This window comes from Mercenaria mercenaria, chromosome 9, assembly GCF_021730395.1.
Source record: "Mercenaria mercenaria strain notata chromosome 9, MADL_Memer_1, whole genome shotgun sequence".
NCBI lineage: Eukaryota > Metazoa > Mollusca > Bivalvia > Venerida > Veneridae > Mercenaria > Mercenaria mercenaria.
This window is the reverse complement of record NC_069369.1, coordinates 52,216,367-52,233,428: the sequence shown is the minus strand read 5'-3', so window position 1 is coordinate 52,233,428 and position 17,062 is coordinate 52,216,367. Positions and strand designations below refer to the sequence as shown.

General features: G+C 39.4%; 2 protein-coding genes across 2 annotated transcripts in view; one reads left to right on the top strand and one right to left on the bottom strand.

Moving 5' to 3' along the window:
* Positions 1–17,062, bottom strand: part of LOC123547119 (nuclear hormone receptor HR96-like) — a 277,908-nt gene that overhangs the window by 246,763 nt on the left and 14,083 nt on the right. The window lies entirely within an intron of this gene.
* Positions 624–1,418, top strand: LOC128559283 (putative deoxyribonuclease TATDN2). Its single transcript, XM_053550565.1, has one exon. The coding sequence runs from the start codon at positions 624–626 to the stop codon at positions 1,416–1,418; it is 795 nt and encodes a 264-aa protein (XP_053406540.1).

Here is a 17,062-nt window from a genome sequence, read left to right as displayed (position 1 = left end):
CTGCTGGTCCGGGGAAAGGGTCCCATGTTAAGGGCAGTTCAGTTTCAGCATACGCTGAGTGGAAACCCTTGCAAAGAGGCCAAAGCTGTCTTTGGGAGAAACAGGGCAACCAGGGCATGGCCCTAGGTGTCCGGTAGGAGGATGTGGGGCAGGTGTTAGTCGCAAACATGCGCTTCTCTGTCATTTGCCTGGTGTGTTTAATCTGGCACTTTCAGGAGATGAAATATCTCAACGCAGGTTAAGCGCCCTGAAGCTATGCTGCAGGTGGCTTTTAGGAGCACATCGGGAGCTCAGTGATTTACTGGTTTATATTGAATCGCTGAGTCCACTATCCTCGGTTGAGCAGCCAGATGCCTCCACTGTGCAGGCAATGGTTGAATTTGGGTGGACTTGGGGGGGTGTCGGTTGCTAGGGACGTGATATTAAGACCGGAGGGTAATGATGTCACGGCCTTGGTACACTGGCGCTTTCTATTGTCATTGATGTCAATGTTAGAGCGACATCAGTGTGAGAAACTTGGACACTATTTCAGCTGTCCCAAGATGATCAAACAGAATCTCCCTAAGTTGCCTGAGGCCTTTGATAGTCATTTGTCACCTTGACAGGACTATGAGGGAGTGGGGATGACTAACCCATCTCTGAAAGAGATGAGTAATCTGAACCCGCTAGAGTCTCACGAGGTTCACCTCGTGGGAGTTGTAGGGGTTTTCTGTGACCCTGAGACTTACCCTACACAGGAGGGTATTAAATCATGGTCTGAACAGGGTGTCGTACCGGTCGTGGGAATCCACCCCCGGAAGGCTCTTACCGATAAAGGGTTCAGTAAGCTGGTGGAAGTTCTCCAATTTCCGGAGGTAGCAGGATTGGGGGAGATAGGTCTTGATCGAACTGAACCTGCTGAAAAATGGGCTGAACAGCTCCGCAAGGTTGAGCAAGTCCTGACTTTGCTGCAACCGGAGCATGTGCTCGTTATTCATTGCAGAAGTTTGACAAACCTTTCAGATGAGTCTCTGTTAACTATGTTTTACTTGTTACGGAGTCATCCCTCAGTCAGTAAGGAGCAGCTGATTCACCTTCACTGCTTTACAGGGTCTTTGGACATATTACAGAAATGGTTAGAGGTGTTCCCTAACACTTATGTTGGGTTCACAGTTATGATCTGTAAGTCCAATGACTACCTAGACATGCTCCGGAAACTAGAGTCTTCCCGTTTGCTCCTTGAAACGGATGCTCCTTATTTCAGTCCGCCACGCTGTAAAAAGTCCAATCCCTATATGATTGGATGGGTAGCATCCAGGGTAGCTGAGGCCAGAGGCCAATCTTGGGGTGACCTCCTCAAGTTGGCAAGCGATAATGCAAAAAGACTGTACATTGAGAAGCTCCCTCCAGTCTCAATGTACGGTGATGAGTCCGGTTAAGCCATAGGGGCTCAACCCGGTGTACTGTGGATGAAATGTTCATGGTCACCGGTAGTTGTGGTATTGTGACTGAAAAGCCGCAATACTAGTACTGGTTTTACCCAGGAATCTCTCATTATTGAGAGTAAGAGACCACGGCTAACTCCCATGGTCTAAGACTACCTCCTTCTATAGGACGGGGAGGAGTGTAGTGCCTGTCCGGTCTGGTCCGACATACGTGAGGATAGCCCTACCGGAAGCCGAAAAGGGTGATTTCCTGTGGAGCGTTCCAGCCGGCTAGACGTCCTCAATAACACAACCCAGTAATCTGCCGTATCACTTCTAGATACAGCTGTATCTACCATCTAAGGTTATTGGTAAGTTGTCTTGGGCTATATTGAATAATCACCAATTACAATAGAACTTTGTTTTTAAACTGTTTTAAAATCGAGTCTGCGGTTTCTGAGGAGAAGATTTTTCGAAGCCTTCCATGCAGTCATATAGGGCATATTAGCCCTGCCCACTGGAGGCCATATCTTTTAAGAAAATAAGCATCTTCAAGGAACTTGGTAGAGGGTCACCCAAGGAACAATTATGCTGTCAAATTATTTTGAAATCAAGCCAGCGTTTTGGGAAAACAAGTTTTTTAACGAAACAGAACAATTTGAAGGAATTTGTTAGAGGAACATGTGCACCCAAGGAACATTTCTGTGAAATTATTCCGAAATTGGGTCATGGCAACCAGAACTCTCAATGGATGATCTAGGTTTGGAGGAATCTGACTGGGGTATCACCCAAGGAACAATCTTTTAAGGTTTTGTTGACATTGGCTTATTGATCAAGATGTTCTTTAAAGAAATTGTGAACATCAGACGGACGGACGATGCATGAAGGGACAACAGTCGGACAGACGATGGACGGAGGGACAACAGGCCAACGGATGATGAACATCAACAGTCCTAAAAGCTCATCATGAGCACCTCCTGATGGACTCTGCCATTATTCCCTCAGAACTAAAAGGAAACAATGACTTGTTACTCTAATTTTCTGACATACTGCATGTAGAAAACAATTGTACGACGCAAAATATTTACATCAAAAGCTAGGTGGGGTAAATTTTCAAATATACATCTTTGTTATATTATTTATGCATGTTTTAGAAAATGTTAAGAATTAACATCCTGAAAATTTCTATTCCAGTTCTTTTTCAATGTTTAGTATGTCGTAGATTAAATCAGACTCATGTTCTTAGATTGTCTTTCTATAATACATGTACATGTAAGTGTAACTGCATGGCTGCTTTATATACATGCATGACGATGGGAAGTAACTTGCATGTTACTACAGAGGAATCGATAACTTTTCAACTGCACAGTGTGTTTTTGTGCCCCTAAAAAATTACCTAGGGCTTTAAATGCAAGCTGCTGAAGAATCAATTTGAAAAATATTTCACAAAACACAAACCATATGTAATCTCAAGAATGCTATTCATTTTTTTATGTTCAATATTTTCTTTTTCTTATAACATCTGTGACAAATTCCCTTTCACTTTTATCATTTACTGGATCATTTATATTTAATACTCCACTTATTTCAAACAACAGGAGCTACAGCCACAGTATATCCTCTGTTACCACTGCTCTACTGAAGTGGCAGTGGTGTACACTCTAGAGTTGTAATGTTTTTCATTCTAATAAGGATGCAGTCGTGTTTGTTCCACTTAAGCTTCAATGGTGTTCACTCTACATATGTTCCTCTGTGTTCATTCTACAGAGGTGGCAGTGGTGTTTGCTCTACTGAAGTTGCAGTAATGTTAATACTACAGGTTGCAGTGGTGTTTGCTCTACTGAAGTTGCAGCAGTGTTTGCTCTACTGAAGTTGCAGTGGTGTTTGCTCTACTGAAGTTGCAGTGGTGTTCATACTACAGGTTGCAGTGGTGTTCACACTATAAGTTGCAGTGGTGTTTGCTCTACTGAAGTTGCAGTGGTGTTCACAATATAGGTTGCAGAGGTGTTGGCTCTACTGAAGTTGCAGTGGTGTTCACAATATAGGTTACAGTGGTGTTTGCTCTACTGAAGTTGCAGTGGTGTTCACACTACAGGCTGCAGTGGTGTTTGCTCTACTGAAGTTGCAGTGGTGTTTGCTCTACTGAAGTTGCAGTGGTGTTCACACTACAGGTTGCAGTGGTGTTTGCTCTACTGAAGTTGCAGTGGTGTTTCCTCTACTGAAGTTGCAGTGGTGGTGTTCATACTACAGGTTGCAGTGGTGTTTGCTGTACTGAAGTTGCAGTGGTGTTTGCTGTACTGAAGCTGGAGTGGTGTTTGCTCTACTGAAGTTGCAGTGGTGTTCACACCACAGGTTGCAGTGGTGTTTGCTCTACTGAAGTAGCAATGATGTTCACACTATAGGTTGCAGTGGTGTTAGCTCTACTGAAGTTGCAGTGGTGTTTGCTCTACTGAAGTTGCAGTGGTGTTTGCTCTACTGAAGTAGCAGTGGTTTTCACACTATAGGTTGCAGTGGTGTTTGCTCTACTGAAGTTGCAGTGGTGTTCACACCACAGGTTGCAGTGGTGTTTGCTCTACTGAGGTTGCAGTGGTGTTTGCTATACTGAAGTTGCAGTGGTGTTTTCTGTACTGAAGTTGCAGTGGTGTTCATACTACAGGTTGCAGTGGTGTTTGCTGTACTGAAGTTGCAGTGGTGTTCACACCACAGGTTGCAGTGGTGTTTGCTCTACTGAAGTTGCAGTGGTGTTTGCTCTACTGAAGTAGCAGTGGTGTTCACACTATAGGTTGCAGTGGTGTTTGCTCTACTGAAGTTGCACTGGTGTTCACACTTCAGGTTGCAGTGGTGTTCACACTTCAGGTTGCAGTGGTGTTTGCTCTACTGAAGTTGCAGTCAGTGTTTTTTTTCTGGCCAATTTGGGGCCTCAATCCCAGTGGCAAATAGTATGTTTTTCTCCCAGTTTCAAAGCTAAAATTCCCAAAGTTAAATTTATTGTCTTTTTTTTTCAACTTTTTCAAACAAGACTGAAACCTTAAACATTTGAAACACAAGACAGTTAGTTAACTTAATGCATAATGATAAATTATGGCAATTTTTTCTTAAATGTGACATTTTAATAAGAATTATGACTTTTAACAATTCCCAATTTAGGCACTTTACAACGCATTTTTCCCAATTGTAAAGGCCCTGGCCCCATTCCCAAATTAGTGGGAAAAAACATTGGCAGTTGTGTTCACACTACAGGTTACAGTGGTGTTTGCTCTACTGAAGTTGCAGTGGTGTTCACACTACAGGTTGCAGTGGTGTTTACACTATAGGCTGCAGTGGTGTTTGCTCTACTGAAGTTGCAGTGGTGTTCACACCACAGGTTGCAGTGCGTGTTTGCTCTACTAAAGTTGCAGTGGTGTTCACACCACAGGCTGCAATGGTGTCTGCTCTACTGAAATTACAGTGGTGTTCAAACTACAGGTTGCAGTGGTGTTTGCTCTACTGAAGTTACAGTGGTGTTCACTGTACAGGTTGCAGTGTTGTTTGCACTACAGGGTGCAGTAGTGTTCACACTACAGAGGTAACAGTGGTGTATATGCTACTGAGTTGTAGCGGTGTTTGCACTACAGGGTGCAGTAGTGTTCACCTTACAGAGGTAACAGTCGTGTTCACACTACAGGTTGCAGTGGTGTTCTCACTACAGGTTGCAGTGGTGTTCACACTACAGGTTGCAGTGGTGTTTGCTCTACTGAAGTTGCAGTGGTGTTTACACTACAGGTTGCAGTGGTGTTTGCTCTACTGAAGTTGCAGTGGTGTTCACACTACAGGTTGCAGTGGTGTTTGCTCTCCTGAAGTTGCAGTGGTGTTCACACTACAGGTTGCAGTGGTGTTTGCTCTACTGAAGTTGCAGTGGTGTTCACACTACAGTCTGCAGTGTTGTTCGCACTACAGTCTGCAGTGTTGTTCGCACTACAGTCTACAGTGGTGTTCACACTACAGTCTGCAGTGTTGTTTGCACTACAATTGCAGTGGTGTTTGCTCTACTGAAGTTGCAGTGGTGTTCACACTACAGGTTGCAGTGGTGTTTGCTCTACTAAAATGCAGTGGTGTTCACACTACAGTCTGCAGTGTTGTTCGCACTACAGTCTACAGTGGTGTTCACACTACAGTCTGCAGTGATGTTCGCACTACAGTCTGCAGTGTTGTTCACACTACAGTCTGCAGTGTTGTTCGCACTACAGTCTGCAGTGTTGTTGGCACTACAGTCTGCAGTGTTGTTTACACTACAGGTTGCAGTGTTGTTCACACTACAGGTTGCAGTGGTGTTCATACTACAGTCTGCAGTGGTGTTCGCACTATAGGCTGCAGTGTTGTTCGCACTACAGAGGTTACACTGGTGTTCTGCAGTGTTGTTCAAACTACAGCCTGCAGTGTTGTTCGCACTACAGATTGCAGTGTTGTTCACACTACAGGTTGCAGTGGTGTTCATACTACAGTCTGCAGTGGTGTTCGCACTATAGGCTGCAGTGTTGTTTGCACTACAGGGGTTACAGTGGTGTTCTGCAGTGTTTTTCACACTACAGTCTGCGGTGTTGGAATAGCACAAATGTATCCACAATGTATCGAAATTTTGACTTGTTTACACCTACTACCACAAGGGGCCGTGTCCTACACACTAATGTCATCAAAAGGCACTGGAGTATTTTATTCGTTTACTTTGTAACAAATCATGGTAAAATTGATACTAGATTTTGTATATGCATTTATAGATGAGATCAAATAAACACAGATATGGAACAAAAGACGTGTTAAAGATAAAAATTGAGCACATTTCATGTACCTGTACTTACGGACCAAACTAAAATAATGTTACAATAACGGAAATTGTTTAAACATCATGTTCGAATGAAATTTATATGAACGATATGTTCATGTGTACATTTATAGGTCTGAAACTTTACTGTTCTACCTTATGTTACAACATGCTGCCTATTTAAGTAACTTTAATATCTTGATCAATTAATGAAATGGCTATCTAAAACCTAACTTGAGAGGATCTCATTAATAACTGGTTAAAGTTTTTATGCATGGTGTTTTTGAACAACAATTTTTTTTTATTATGTATTTATTATTATTTTGCTTTTATAACAGTTACTGGTAACTGCAATTTATTGTGTATATTTCTGAGTAATGTATGTATGATATTAAAAATTTTATGCTTTCAAAATTACAGTTCTATCTACAATATTCAATTTACAGAATTTTGAATAAAACAAATTTATTTATTGTAATATTGATTAGGTAACAATCTTTAATGTCTATTTTATGCTACATGTTACCAAAATAAAATTTATGACATTTTAGGATGAAATGGTTAACATACTGAAAAAATCTGATTTTGTGGGACCGTGTCCTACTGGGGCCGTGTTCTACACAAATTACTTTGAACCGCTTCATCACAGCTATACAAAACCAAAATGTTAAATGTTATGTACCCTATAATTATCATTCAAAGCCATAGTTACACCGGTAAAATATAAATACTCAAACTTCACTGAAAGTAGGAAATCTTCAAGGAGGCTGTGTCCTACATGATTTTTGTGGACAGCCCAACTGCTGGTTTTATCACCAAATGTCTCAGTTATAAGTGTATATATAGACCTTCAAAACCATTGACATTCTTCAACGTAGGTTTGTGTGCTACATTATAACACACCGCAAATTTTCATAAAGATTACATGTCAACGACCATGTAAATGTCTTCACTGAGGGAACGTTTTGTATATGCATCGCACTATATGCCTTAAGCGCTATATTTTTTTTTTATTCTGTTACTTCCTAGGTTTCTCCATATTCTGGTGTTTCTGTGACAGTAACTGAATAAGCAAAGACCAAAATTAGCGTTGTTTTGACCAAGATTTACAATTTCGGCATCTTTGAATTTTAGGCATTTATAAAAAGTCCCTGCATAACATGTATTTTTGGCCATTTTTAGAGGTAAAAACACATTATAAGATGCCTGAATGTTGACCGATTCACTCCCTGTTTGTTGTGCTGGTTAAAAAATTGCAGAAAGTTGTAATAAATCACCACAAAAGATACGTTACTTCATACTGTTCATCAGAAATACCATATAACATGCTCAGGCACCAATGTGCGCACTTCATTGCGATCTTGCCATGCAGTGTGCTCACTCTACGAAGTTGCAATGTGTTCACTCTACTGAGGGTGCAATGATGTTCACTCTATTGAGCTTTCAGTGATGTTCACTCTTCAGAGGGTACAATAATGTTCACTCTTCAGTAATTGCAGTTCTGTCCATTATACTGAAGTTCCAGTGGTTTTCCCTTTATAGAGCTTGCAGTGGTGATTACTATATTGAAGTTGCAATTGTGTTCACTCTACAGAGGATGTGGTGGAGTTCACCCCACACAGCCTGCACTGGTGTTCACTATACCAGGCTTTTTTAGCCGTTTTTATAGCCGTTATTTGGCTATATTCCCAATGCCAAAAAGTATGTATTTTTCCCAAAATGAGTGCAAAAATTCCCAATATACATTCTGAAAAAAATTTCATCAAAATTGCACAAACATTGACCAAATTATTGACAATTTTGTAATGGAAGTATGTTAAAGAGGTTGTACAATGTGAAAAAAGTGTATGAGAAAGTGCTCAAACACATCTTTACTATATCCTTTGGGACAAAATATTTCCCAATTTGGAACATTTTACGCGTAAAAATTCCCAATTTGGGGGGTACAGGCCATGTTCCCAAATTTGCTTGAAAAAAACCTGCTATACTGAAGTTGCAGTGGTGTTCACTCTATAGAGCTTGCAGTGGTATTTTAACCAATGGGACATTGACCTTGACCCTTGAGATCTCATTCTAAACTCTGTTTCTAAGCAAGCTACCTAAAAGTTTTATTGCAATCTTTTTGAATACCTGGTTAACAAATTTTAAAAAAATTGCCTTCTCCATAACTGTCAAATATGTAATTGAAGACTTTGCCTGTGACCAATGAGCTTGGAGGTACTACCCTGACTCTCATACCGGGCACATCATCTTATCATGCTTTGCATTTGTGTAAGTTTCATTTAAATCAAAATTGAATGCCATAGCTAAGACACCAAAGAGTTTGGGAGGACCTCAAAAATTGATCTGGTACTGGACACCACTAGTGTCTGTATACAAAAACATACTTTTTGTGAATGACAATTTTATATATAAAAGCAACTGCACTATTAGCTTCAGCTTCTCTTTCAACTGTATATTATTGTATACATTTCCAAAAAAAAAAAAAAAAAAAAAAAATCTCTACTATTATGATAAGAAAGGGAGATAATAATGATGAATGCTTCTGTATAATTGGACTAACAAAATTATCTTTCTTAATCAAATAGAACAGAATTTTGAGTCAGAAATTTCAAGATAGTATCATCCTGGGACAGAGTCATCACTGGTTCTCTTCCATGACTGATGTAAGGCACCAATAGCAAACGGCATTCTTATCCTTCTCCCCTCCCCCACCCCGCCAAAAATTTTTTAGTAATTTTAATTTTAATTCACAAACAGTTTGCTTCTGTGTTTACCATCTTACAACATCCTCAGCTCAAAGTAATATTTTATATCCTTAGGACAATGGCACATTTATAAAGATTCTTGCAAGGCAAATGTCAAACCATATTTCTGTATTTGAGATGTTGATTCTACGGAAGCCTGTCCATCAGATGCTAATATGTTTTTTTACCTTACAGATGCTGAAAGGATACGAAAGTTACAAAAATATTGTTTTGCTGGCACTCCAACAATTATGTTTGGTTAGGACAATATAGATGACCTTGAACCTATACATGTATATGCAGCAAAACAGTGTTCAGTCCTATATTCAGATTTAAGAAGTACCATGGTAAAATATGTTCATAAATAGTTTAAAGTTCCACATGTCTTAAATTACTATTCTATGACTCATATTAGGTCTGGATAATTTAAGAACTGTGAAACCATTTAAACGCACTGACCTCCTGATCATACAACAACAAAAACAAAAACATTTTTTAGATATCAGGAAATTATTGCTGAAACTTAGTTACTGACAGTTAATAAGATTACATGATATGGAAACACATGAGAATTTGTTATTTTTACTTATTTTTACATTCAAAATTGTTTGTAATGGGATACCGCTTAAAAAGCTTTATATTTAATGATAGTAAGTACTCCTCCATGGAGTGTCAAGAGCAGGAAAAATTTTATTGCTGAGGTGGCTGGGGTTGATTCCTGACTCAGGTATATTTTTTTTTCTCGATTTGGCATTTTAAAGATAGTTCTGAAACAAAAACTCCTGTTCTAATGTTCATAATATGACCAAACTTCAATTTTCAAGAAAGAAATCTTGAGGCCAGTGCATTTAATATGGGGTCTGCTATCTGTGGTTGGGAAAGCCACAGACAAAACAAGCAGCTGCGTTCAGTAAACGCTTGATGCCCCCAGTGGCATCCTTGTCGACAGATTTTGCACCTAAGTCCAAAACGAGGTCAAGGTCAAACTGAGGTCAGGTGATGTTTAAAGATGAGGAATGGTCACAGTTTACATCTGTATTAGTATCAATTAATTCTTGTAAGGGGTATTGATGCTAGACGAAACGGTCCCATTTGGTTAACCAAGAGATGGCCCATATAAAGCAACCTACGTCCAAAATGAGGTCAAGGTCAAACTGAGGTCAGGTGATGTCTGAAGATGAGGAATGGTCACAGGTTACATCTGCATTAGTATCAAGTCATTCTAGTAAGGGGTATTGATGCTAGATGAAACGGTCCCATTTGGTTAACCACGTACGGACGCACTAACGGACGAACAGACGGACAGGACAATCACTATATGCCTCCCGCATCAGTAGATGCTGGGGGCATAAAAAAAAGTTACAAATGATAAGCCCAAAACAGGATTTTTTTGTCTTATGTCTGCTCCGCGTAAGTCAATGGCAAGTAACATACAGTCAGGGAAATTCCTCGTTTTCTATTGAAAATGATGTTACAAAAAAGTTCAAACATAGTATTTACAAAAAAAAGTTCAAACATTATAAGTAACACCAAAGTGGACGTAATTAAATGTTGCAGAGTAATAAACAACATATTGCTCTATTTCTTGTATATCTTTCTGGCTAAAAGTGTCCAAACAAAGTAACGATACAGACTGATTAAGAACTGAGTCAGGGCTACGTACATTGTATCGGTTGGCAAGGGAGGTGAAGTACGGTATATATTAGGTACTCAACTAACCTTTGTATCATGGTGATCAAAAATATACACATACAACTTCAGGTTTCAAAGTTAAAGACAGACATGACTTTGTATAGATCAACTGGATGGACTAACAACATTAACCATATGAGCCGTGTCATGAGAAAACCAACATAGTGGGGTTGCGGCCAGCATGGATCCAGACCAGCCTGCGCATCCGCGAAGTCTGGTCAGGATCCATGCTGTTCGCTAACAGTTTCTCTAATTCCAATAGGCTTTGATAGCGAACAGCATGGATCCTGACCAGACTGAGCGGATGCGCAGGCTGGTCTGGATCCATCCTGGTCGCAAACCCAATATGTTGGTTTTCTCATGGCACAGCTCATATGTGGGCTCGGCTGAAACAGCCAGGGGACATCCCAAGAAGAAATGCAGAAAGGTAAAGGCTGCATAAATTCTAATGAAGTTTAGAAATTTTGTCAAAATCCTGCAGTAGAAATATCATTTTCTGGGTTCAATTAAAGAGACCAGCTTCAAAAGGCCTGCATCTGATTGGTTGCTACCTTGAAATTGACCAATGGCATGCATGCTTACATATATTTAATTTCGAGACTGGTCTCCAAACTCAGACCTATAACCTTTGAAAACCAGATGCAGTAAGGTCAACATCAGCAACCTGTTTCTTGACAAAATATAAATAATGTTGCCACCATGGTGGGTGGGGGGAGGGAAGAGAGGAAAAATGCAGCTATTTATTCAATCAGCAGCTGCACAAACATGCAGCAGTCTATGATTATAAAAGATATTGCTTATAAAAAAAGTTAACAAATCATCTCTCAAAGTTGCATCAGTGGCAAAAACTTGAAATTTCAATATAAATGCATTGTAAATGTGTATTTATTGAAGTTCTTCTGTTATGTAAGTTACCCATGCATCAGTTACGTTACAAAACCTTTAGTTTAACGAATTGCAAAAAACGAAATTTCACAGTATTTTATCTGCCATGCTTTTATGTTTCATATAGAAACTGTCTTGCATCAACATATTATGCAAATCATTTTATGTTTTATAATTATGAACAGCAAACAAGTAACTTCAGCACATGCTTTAAAAAATCAAAATTTAGTGGCAACACAGATGTTTTGTTGTTTTTCTCCCTCATTTTCTGGTTACAAAAATAAACGATGTTGCTTTTGTGTAAACAATGTTTTCAAGATATCAAAAGTAAAGCAAACATATATAGAGCCAAAAAGAACTGAAGTTTGAGGCAAAAAAATGCTGGATCAAGAAAAATTGTAAGGAACTCTTACTCCTTTACAATCATGAATACTATTAAAGCAACTCAGCTTTAGTTTTTTGCTGTTAACGGGACTAGGGTGTCACAGGACCTTAACTGAATGTGGAAGAGACACACATCTTTAGATTTTTGCTATTTAGGGACTGGGGTACCCCAGAGCTTTGAATAACATGAGGAAGAGCCAAACAGTTGAAGAGTTTTGCTGTTAAAGGACTGGGGTGTCCTTGCCTGGCAATGGAAGAGCCTGTTAGCTTAAATAGATTCTTTCTATTTAGGGACTGTGTTGCCACAGTGCCTTGACTGACTCTGGAAGAGTCTTGCCTGGCAATGGAAGAGCCTGTTAGCTTAAATAGATTCTTTCTATTTAGGGACTGTGTTGCCACAGTGCCTTGACTGACACTGGAAGAGTCTTGCCTGGCAATGGAAGAACCTGTTAGCTTAAATAGATTCTTTCTATTTAGGGACTGTGTTGCCACAGTGCCTTGACTGACTCTGGAAGAGCCAGACAGCTTTATGTCATAGGACTGGAAGAGCCACACAGGTAGAGATTTTTGATGTTAAGGGACTTGTATGTCACAGGACTTTGACTGAATGTAGAAGAGACACACAGCTTTAGATTTGTGCTATTTTGGGACTGGGGTGTCATGGGGCTTTGACTGACTGTGGAAAAGTCAAACAGTCTTAGATTTTTGCTGTTAAGGGACTGGCATGTCACAATACTTTGACTGACTGTGGAAGAATCACACAGCTTTAGACGACTGGGTTATCATAGTGACTTGATTGATTATAAGATCATACTGACACAATTATAGGTCATATGGCGACTGTCCAGCTTTTGAGGGTGGAGAAAGACCCAAGGTGGCCCTCCCTGCATTATTTCATTTCAGGCAGGCACCTGGGTATAATCATCCACCTTCTGTATGCCATCTGGATGGCTTCCTCACATGAAGAAGGAATTCAATGCCCAGAGCAAGGTTCGAACCCACAGCAGTAAGGGGCAAGCGATTACAAGTACATGTACTGGACCTTATCCACTGGTCACGGAGGCCCCTAACTGTAAGTTTCACACATCTTTTTAGTTTTTGCTGGTAAGGGACTAGGGTGTCACAGGACCTTGATCGACTGTGGAAGAGCTACACAGCTTTATATTTTTGCTGTTAAGGGATGTGTGTGTCAAAGAACACTGAATGGCAGCAGAAGAGCCATGCAATTTTAGAAAAAAACAAGAGGACCATGATGGTCCTGAATTGCTCACCTATCCCCACATGACCCAGTGTTGAACTGAGTATGACGTCGTTATTTCTATTATTTGACATAGTGACCTAGTTTTTGAGCACATGTGACCTAGATATCATCAAGATAAAAAATTCTGACCAATTTTCATGAAGATTCATTGAAAAATATGGCCTCTAGAGAGGTCACAAGGTTTTTCTATTATTTGACCTAATGACCTAGTTTTTGAAGGCACGTGACCCACTTTTAAACTTGACCTAGATATCATCAAGGTGAACATTCTCACCAATTTTCATGAAGATCCCGTGAAAAATATGGCCTCTAGAGAGGTCACAAGGTTTTTCTATTTTTAGACCTACTGACCTAGTTTTTGACCGCACATGACCCAGTTTCGAACATGACCTAGATATCATCAAGCTGAACATTCTCACCAATTTTCATGAAGATCCATTGAGAAATATGGCCTCTAGAGAGGTCACAAGGTTTTTCTATTTTTAGATCTACTGACCTAGTTTTTAACCCCAAGTGACCCAGTTTCGAACTTGACCTAGATATCATCAAGGTGAACATTCTGACCAATTTTCATGAAGATCCATTGAGAAATATGGCCTCTAGAGAGGTCACAAGGTTTTTCTATTTTTAGACCTAATGACCTAGTTTTTGACTGCACGTGACCCAGTTTCGAATTTGACCTAGATATCATCAAAGTGAACATTCTGACCAATTTTCATGAAGATCTTGTGAAATATATGGCCTCTAGAGAGGTCACAAGGTTTTTCTATTTTTAGATCTAATGACCTAGTTTTTGACTGCACGTGACCCAGTTTCGAACTTGACCTAGATATCATCAAGGGGAACATTCTGACCAATTTTCATAAAGATCCCATGAAAAATGTGACCTCTAGAGTGGTCACAAGCAAAAGTTTACGCACGCACGGACGCACGCACGCACGGACGACGGACGCTGCGCGATCACAAAAGCTCACCTTGTCACTTTGTGACAGGTGAGCTAAATATAAAACTGGGCTTAACAAATCTTTGAAAGCATGTCATCACAAACAGCCTAGAATTTTTTCTCATCAAGTCTCACATTTGTATTTGTCCTGCAATTCATCTAAAGAAAAAACATTTTTACAGGCAGCTCTGTTTTCAAATGTGTTAAAACCGATACATTCCAGGATTTTGTTCTGGGCTTTAGGGCGTCTAGGTAATGCAATCTGTAGATGTGTAAAGTAAAATTTTGTAAAAGAACAGGACTGATTTTAGTGTACAAACATAAAACCAAATTCCGATTTAGATCTGCTTCTGCATGACTCTGTTAAAGTCTAATATGAAGTCTAATGTAATGTATTTCTGGTCAACACTCCCTCTCGTCCTACAGGACAAGTATTACTACAAATTCCAATTTCTACTCATACTTAAAAAGGGCCAGTAGATCTGCCCTGTTCAATCCTTGTCAAATAATAAAGTTAATCAAACATATGAAATTTTCTTACACTGACATGGGATACATTTATCGTAAAGGATAAATACAAATATTGCTGTATAATAAAATGATAAAACTGTCATTAAAACGCACATAAAGTGCTATATTTGCTGACTTCATTATTTGCATAATTAATTAATTTGGACAAGCATAAAAACAACACATGTAAAACAAGCTATATGAAAGGAAACAAGTCATTTGCCTGACAAATTAATCAGGAAGGCAACATCACTGAGTCAAATTTATATATCACATATATTTGTGCATCCTTGTAAGGTACAATGTAGTGGAGGATGTCATACTCTATGAATTTCTATCTTTATTGTATAACAATCCTTTGTCAATGAAACATAATCAAATATACTACATTTTCATTTGATACATACGAGCCTACTGCAGAAGTAACAAGAGCTGTCACTATTAGTGACAAATGCCCGCGAAGCGTGCCCAAGAATGCTATAGCTGTCTGCGCAAAATATGCCAGAATAGTTTAAGTATGAATCATTTTGTGACCTTGACCTGAGAGACTCAGGTCATAAGCGTGACACACCTTCTCAATATGGTTAACATTTGTGTCAAATAATTTTCAAATGCCTTGATAAATGGCAGAGTTATGGACCAGACAGGAAACAGACCATGTTAACCTTTGACTTCTGTGACCTTGACCTTGGAGCTAGGGGTCTGGGTCTTGTGCATAACAAGTCATCTCATTAAAGGTACTGTAAATCACTTTATATTAGCGTGATCTTTATTTCGCGAATTCCGCCACCCTGAATTATTTTGCAGATTTATGAATTCGCGACGGAAGGGTCAGGAATTTAAATTCGTGAAGGTTCTTATCTTATATTAGTGAAATTTCAATTCCAGAAGCCATGATTATATTAATGCCCATTTTTCAGTACTGTGTCGAATTTTAGCATGCCAAAGACTCGTTAAACACATTTCGTATTAGCAATCGGTTACTTTATTAACACAGACTGAAATAATTGAGCCTTTAAATCCTTTGTTCAATTTACTGGCGATTATTCTTATTACACTTCATAGCTGATAAAATGTTCAAAGTTTGTTACAGCCATTTCATAAATAATTAACGTACAAGTATAATAATACAAGGGTGTGATAAATTGTCCGCTAATCCCTATTGTTGTCTAAACAAAATGTGTAAAAAAGTCAGGTTTGTTGAGAAGATAAGGGATGATCTTCCCCTCGGGCAACACGCGCTCTGCTTGTTTGACACATACGAAGTGCATCAAGGAGATGCTCTCCGCTAAAAACTGCCAGCTGCATGTAAATCTAACCTTAAGCAGTATATTCTACATGAATTATTCCTAATATATTGAAATGTGAAATGAATTGAAATTCATTCAATAAACATCGATGCATAGGCGGCTAGTATTGACCGTATTTTGGACATTTTTTGGATATGTCTGTATGTTATAGAAGGATATTTATGCGGATTCATGATTTCGCGAAGCACCTGATTCGCGAAAATTAAAACACCACGAATAATACCGGATTTACAGTAACACTTATGCCAAGTAATTTTAAAATCCCTTCATTGATGGCAGAGTTATGGACCAGACAAGAAACAGACCATGTTAACCTTTAACCTCTAAGTGTGACCTTGACCTTAGAGCTAGAGGTCTGGATCTTGCGCAAGACACGTTGTTTCATTATGGGGAACATTAATGCCAAGTAATTTCAAAATCCCTTGATGAATGGCATATTTATGAACCAGACAAGAAACAGACCCTGTTAACCTCTGACTTCTAAGTGTGACCTTGACCCTGGAGCTGGGTCTTGCTCATGACATGTCATCTCACTATGGTGAACATTTCAAAATCATATGGATGGGAGAGTTACAGACCGGACAAGAATTTACCTGACGCACGCACGGACGGACAGTGCGATTTTAATATGCTCACCTTCGTGGGGCATAAAAACTATATGCCCCAACTGTTGGAATTTATTACTAAAAATTTTCTTTAATCTCAAAGTGCCATATCTTTTCCTAATGTGGTCTGATTTTGAAAATATTTTCATTTCTATGAATGTTCAATGTCAACGGTTACACGTTCTCTCCACTTTAAGCTAAATATTAAATGGTACTAGCAGCTTCCTCGCTTGGCGCTCAGCATTAAGGGGATAGTGTTAGGACTGGTCAGCCCGGTGTCAGTATAATGTGACTGGGTGGGGTATCATGCCACGTGTCTACAGCATGATATTCCAGTGAGGCAGCACTATAAAGTTCGGCATTGTGCTCACTGCTACAAGTAGACACCATATATGACTGAAAAATTGTTGAAAAAGATGTTAAACCCGAGCACACACACACACAAATATTGTCTTGTACGTGTCATATTAATACTGATGTCATATCTACATATATTTAGAGCTACCCTCAATATTTTCATGACA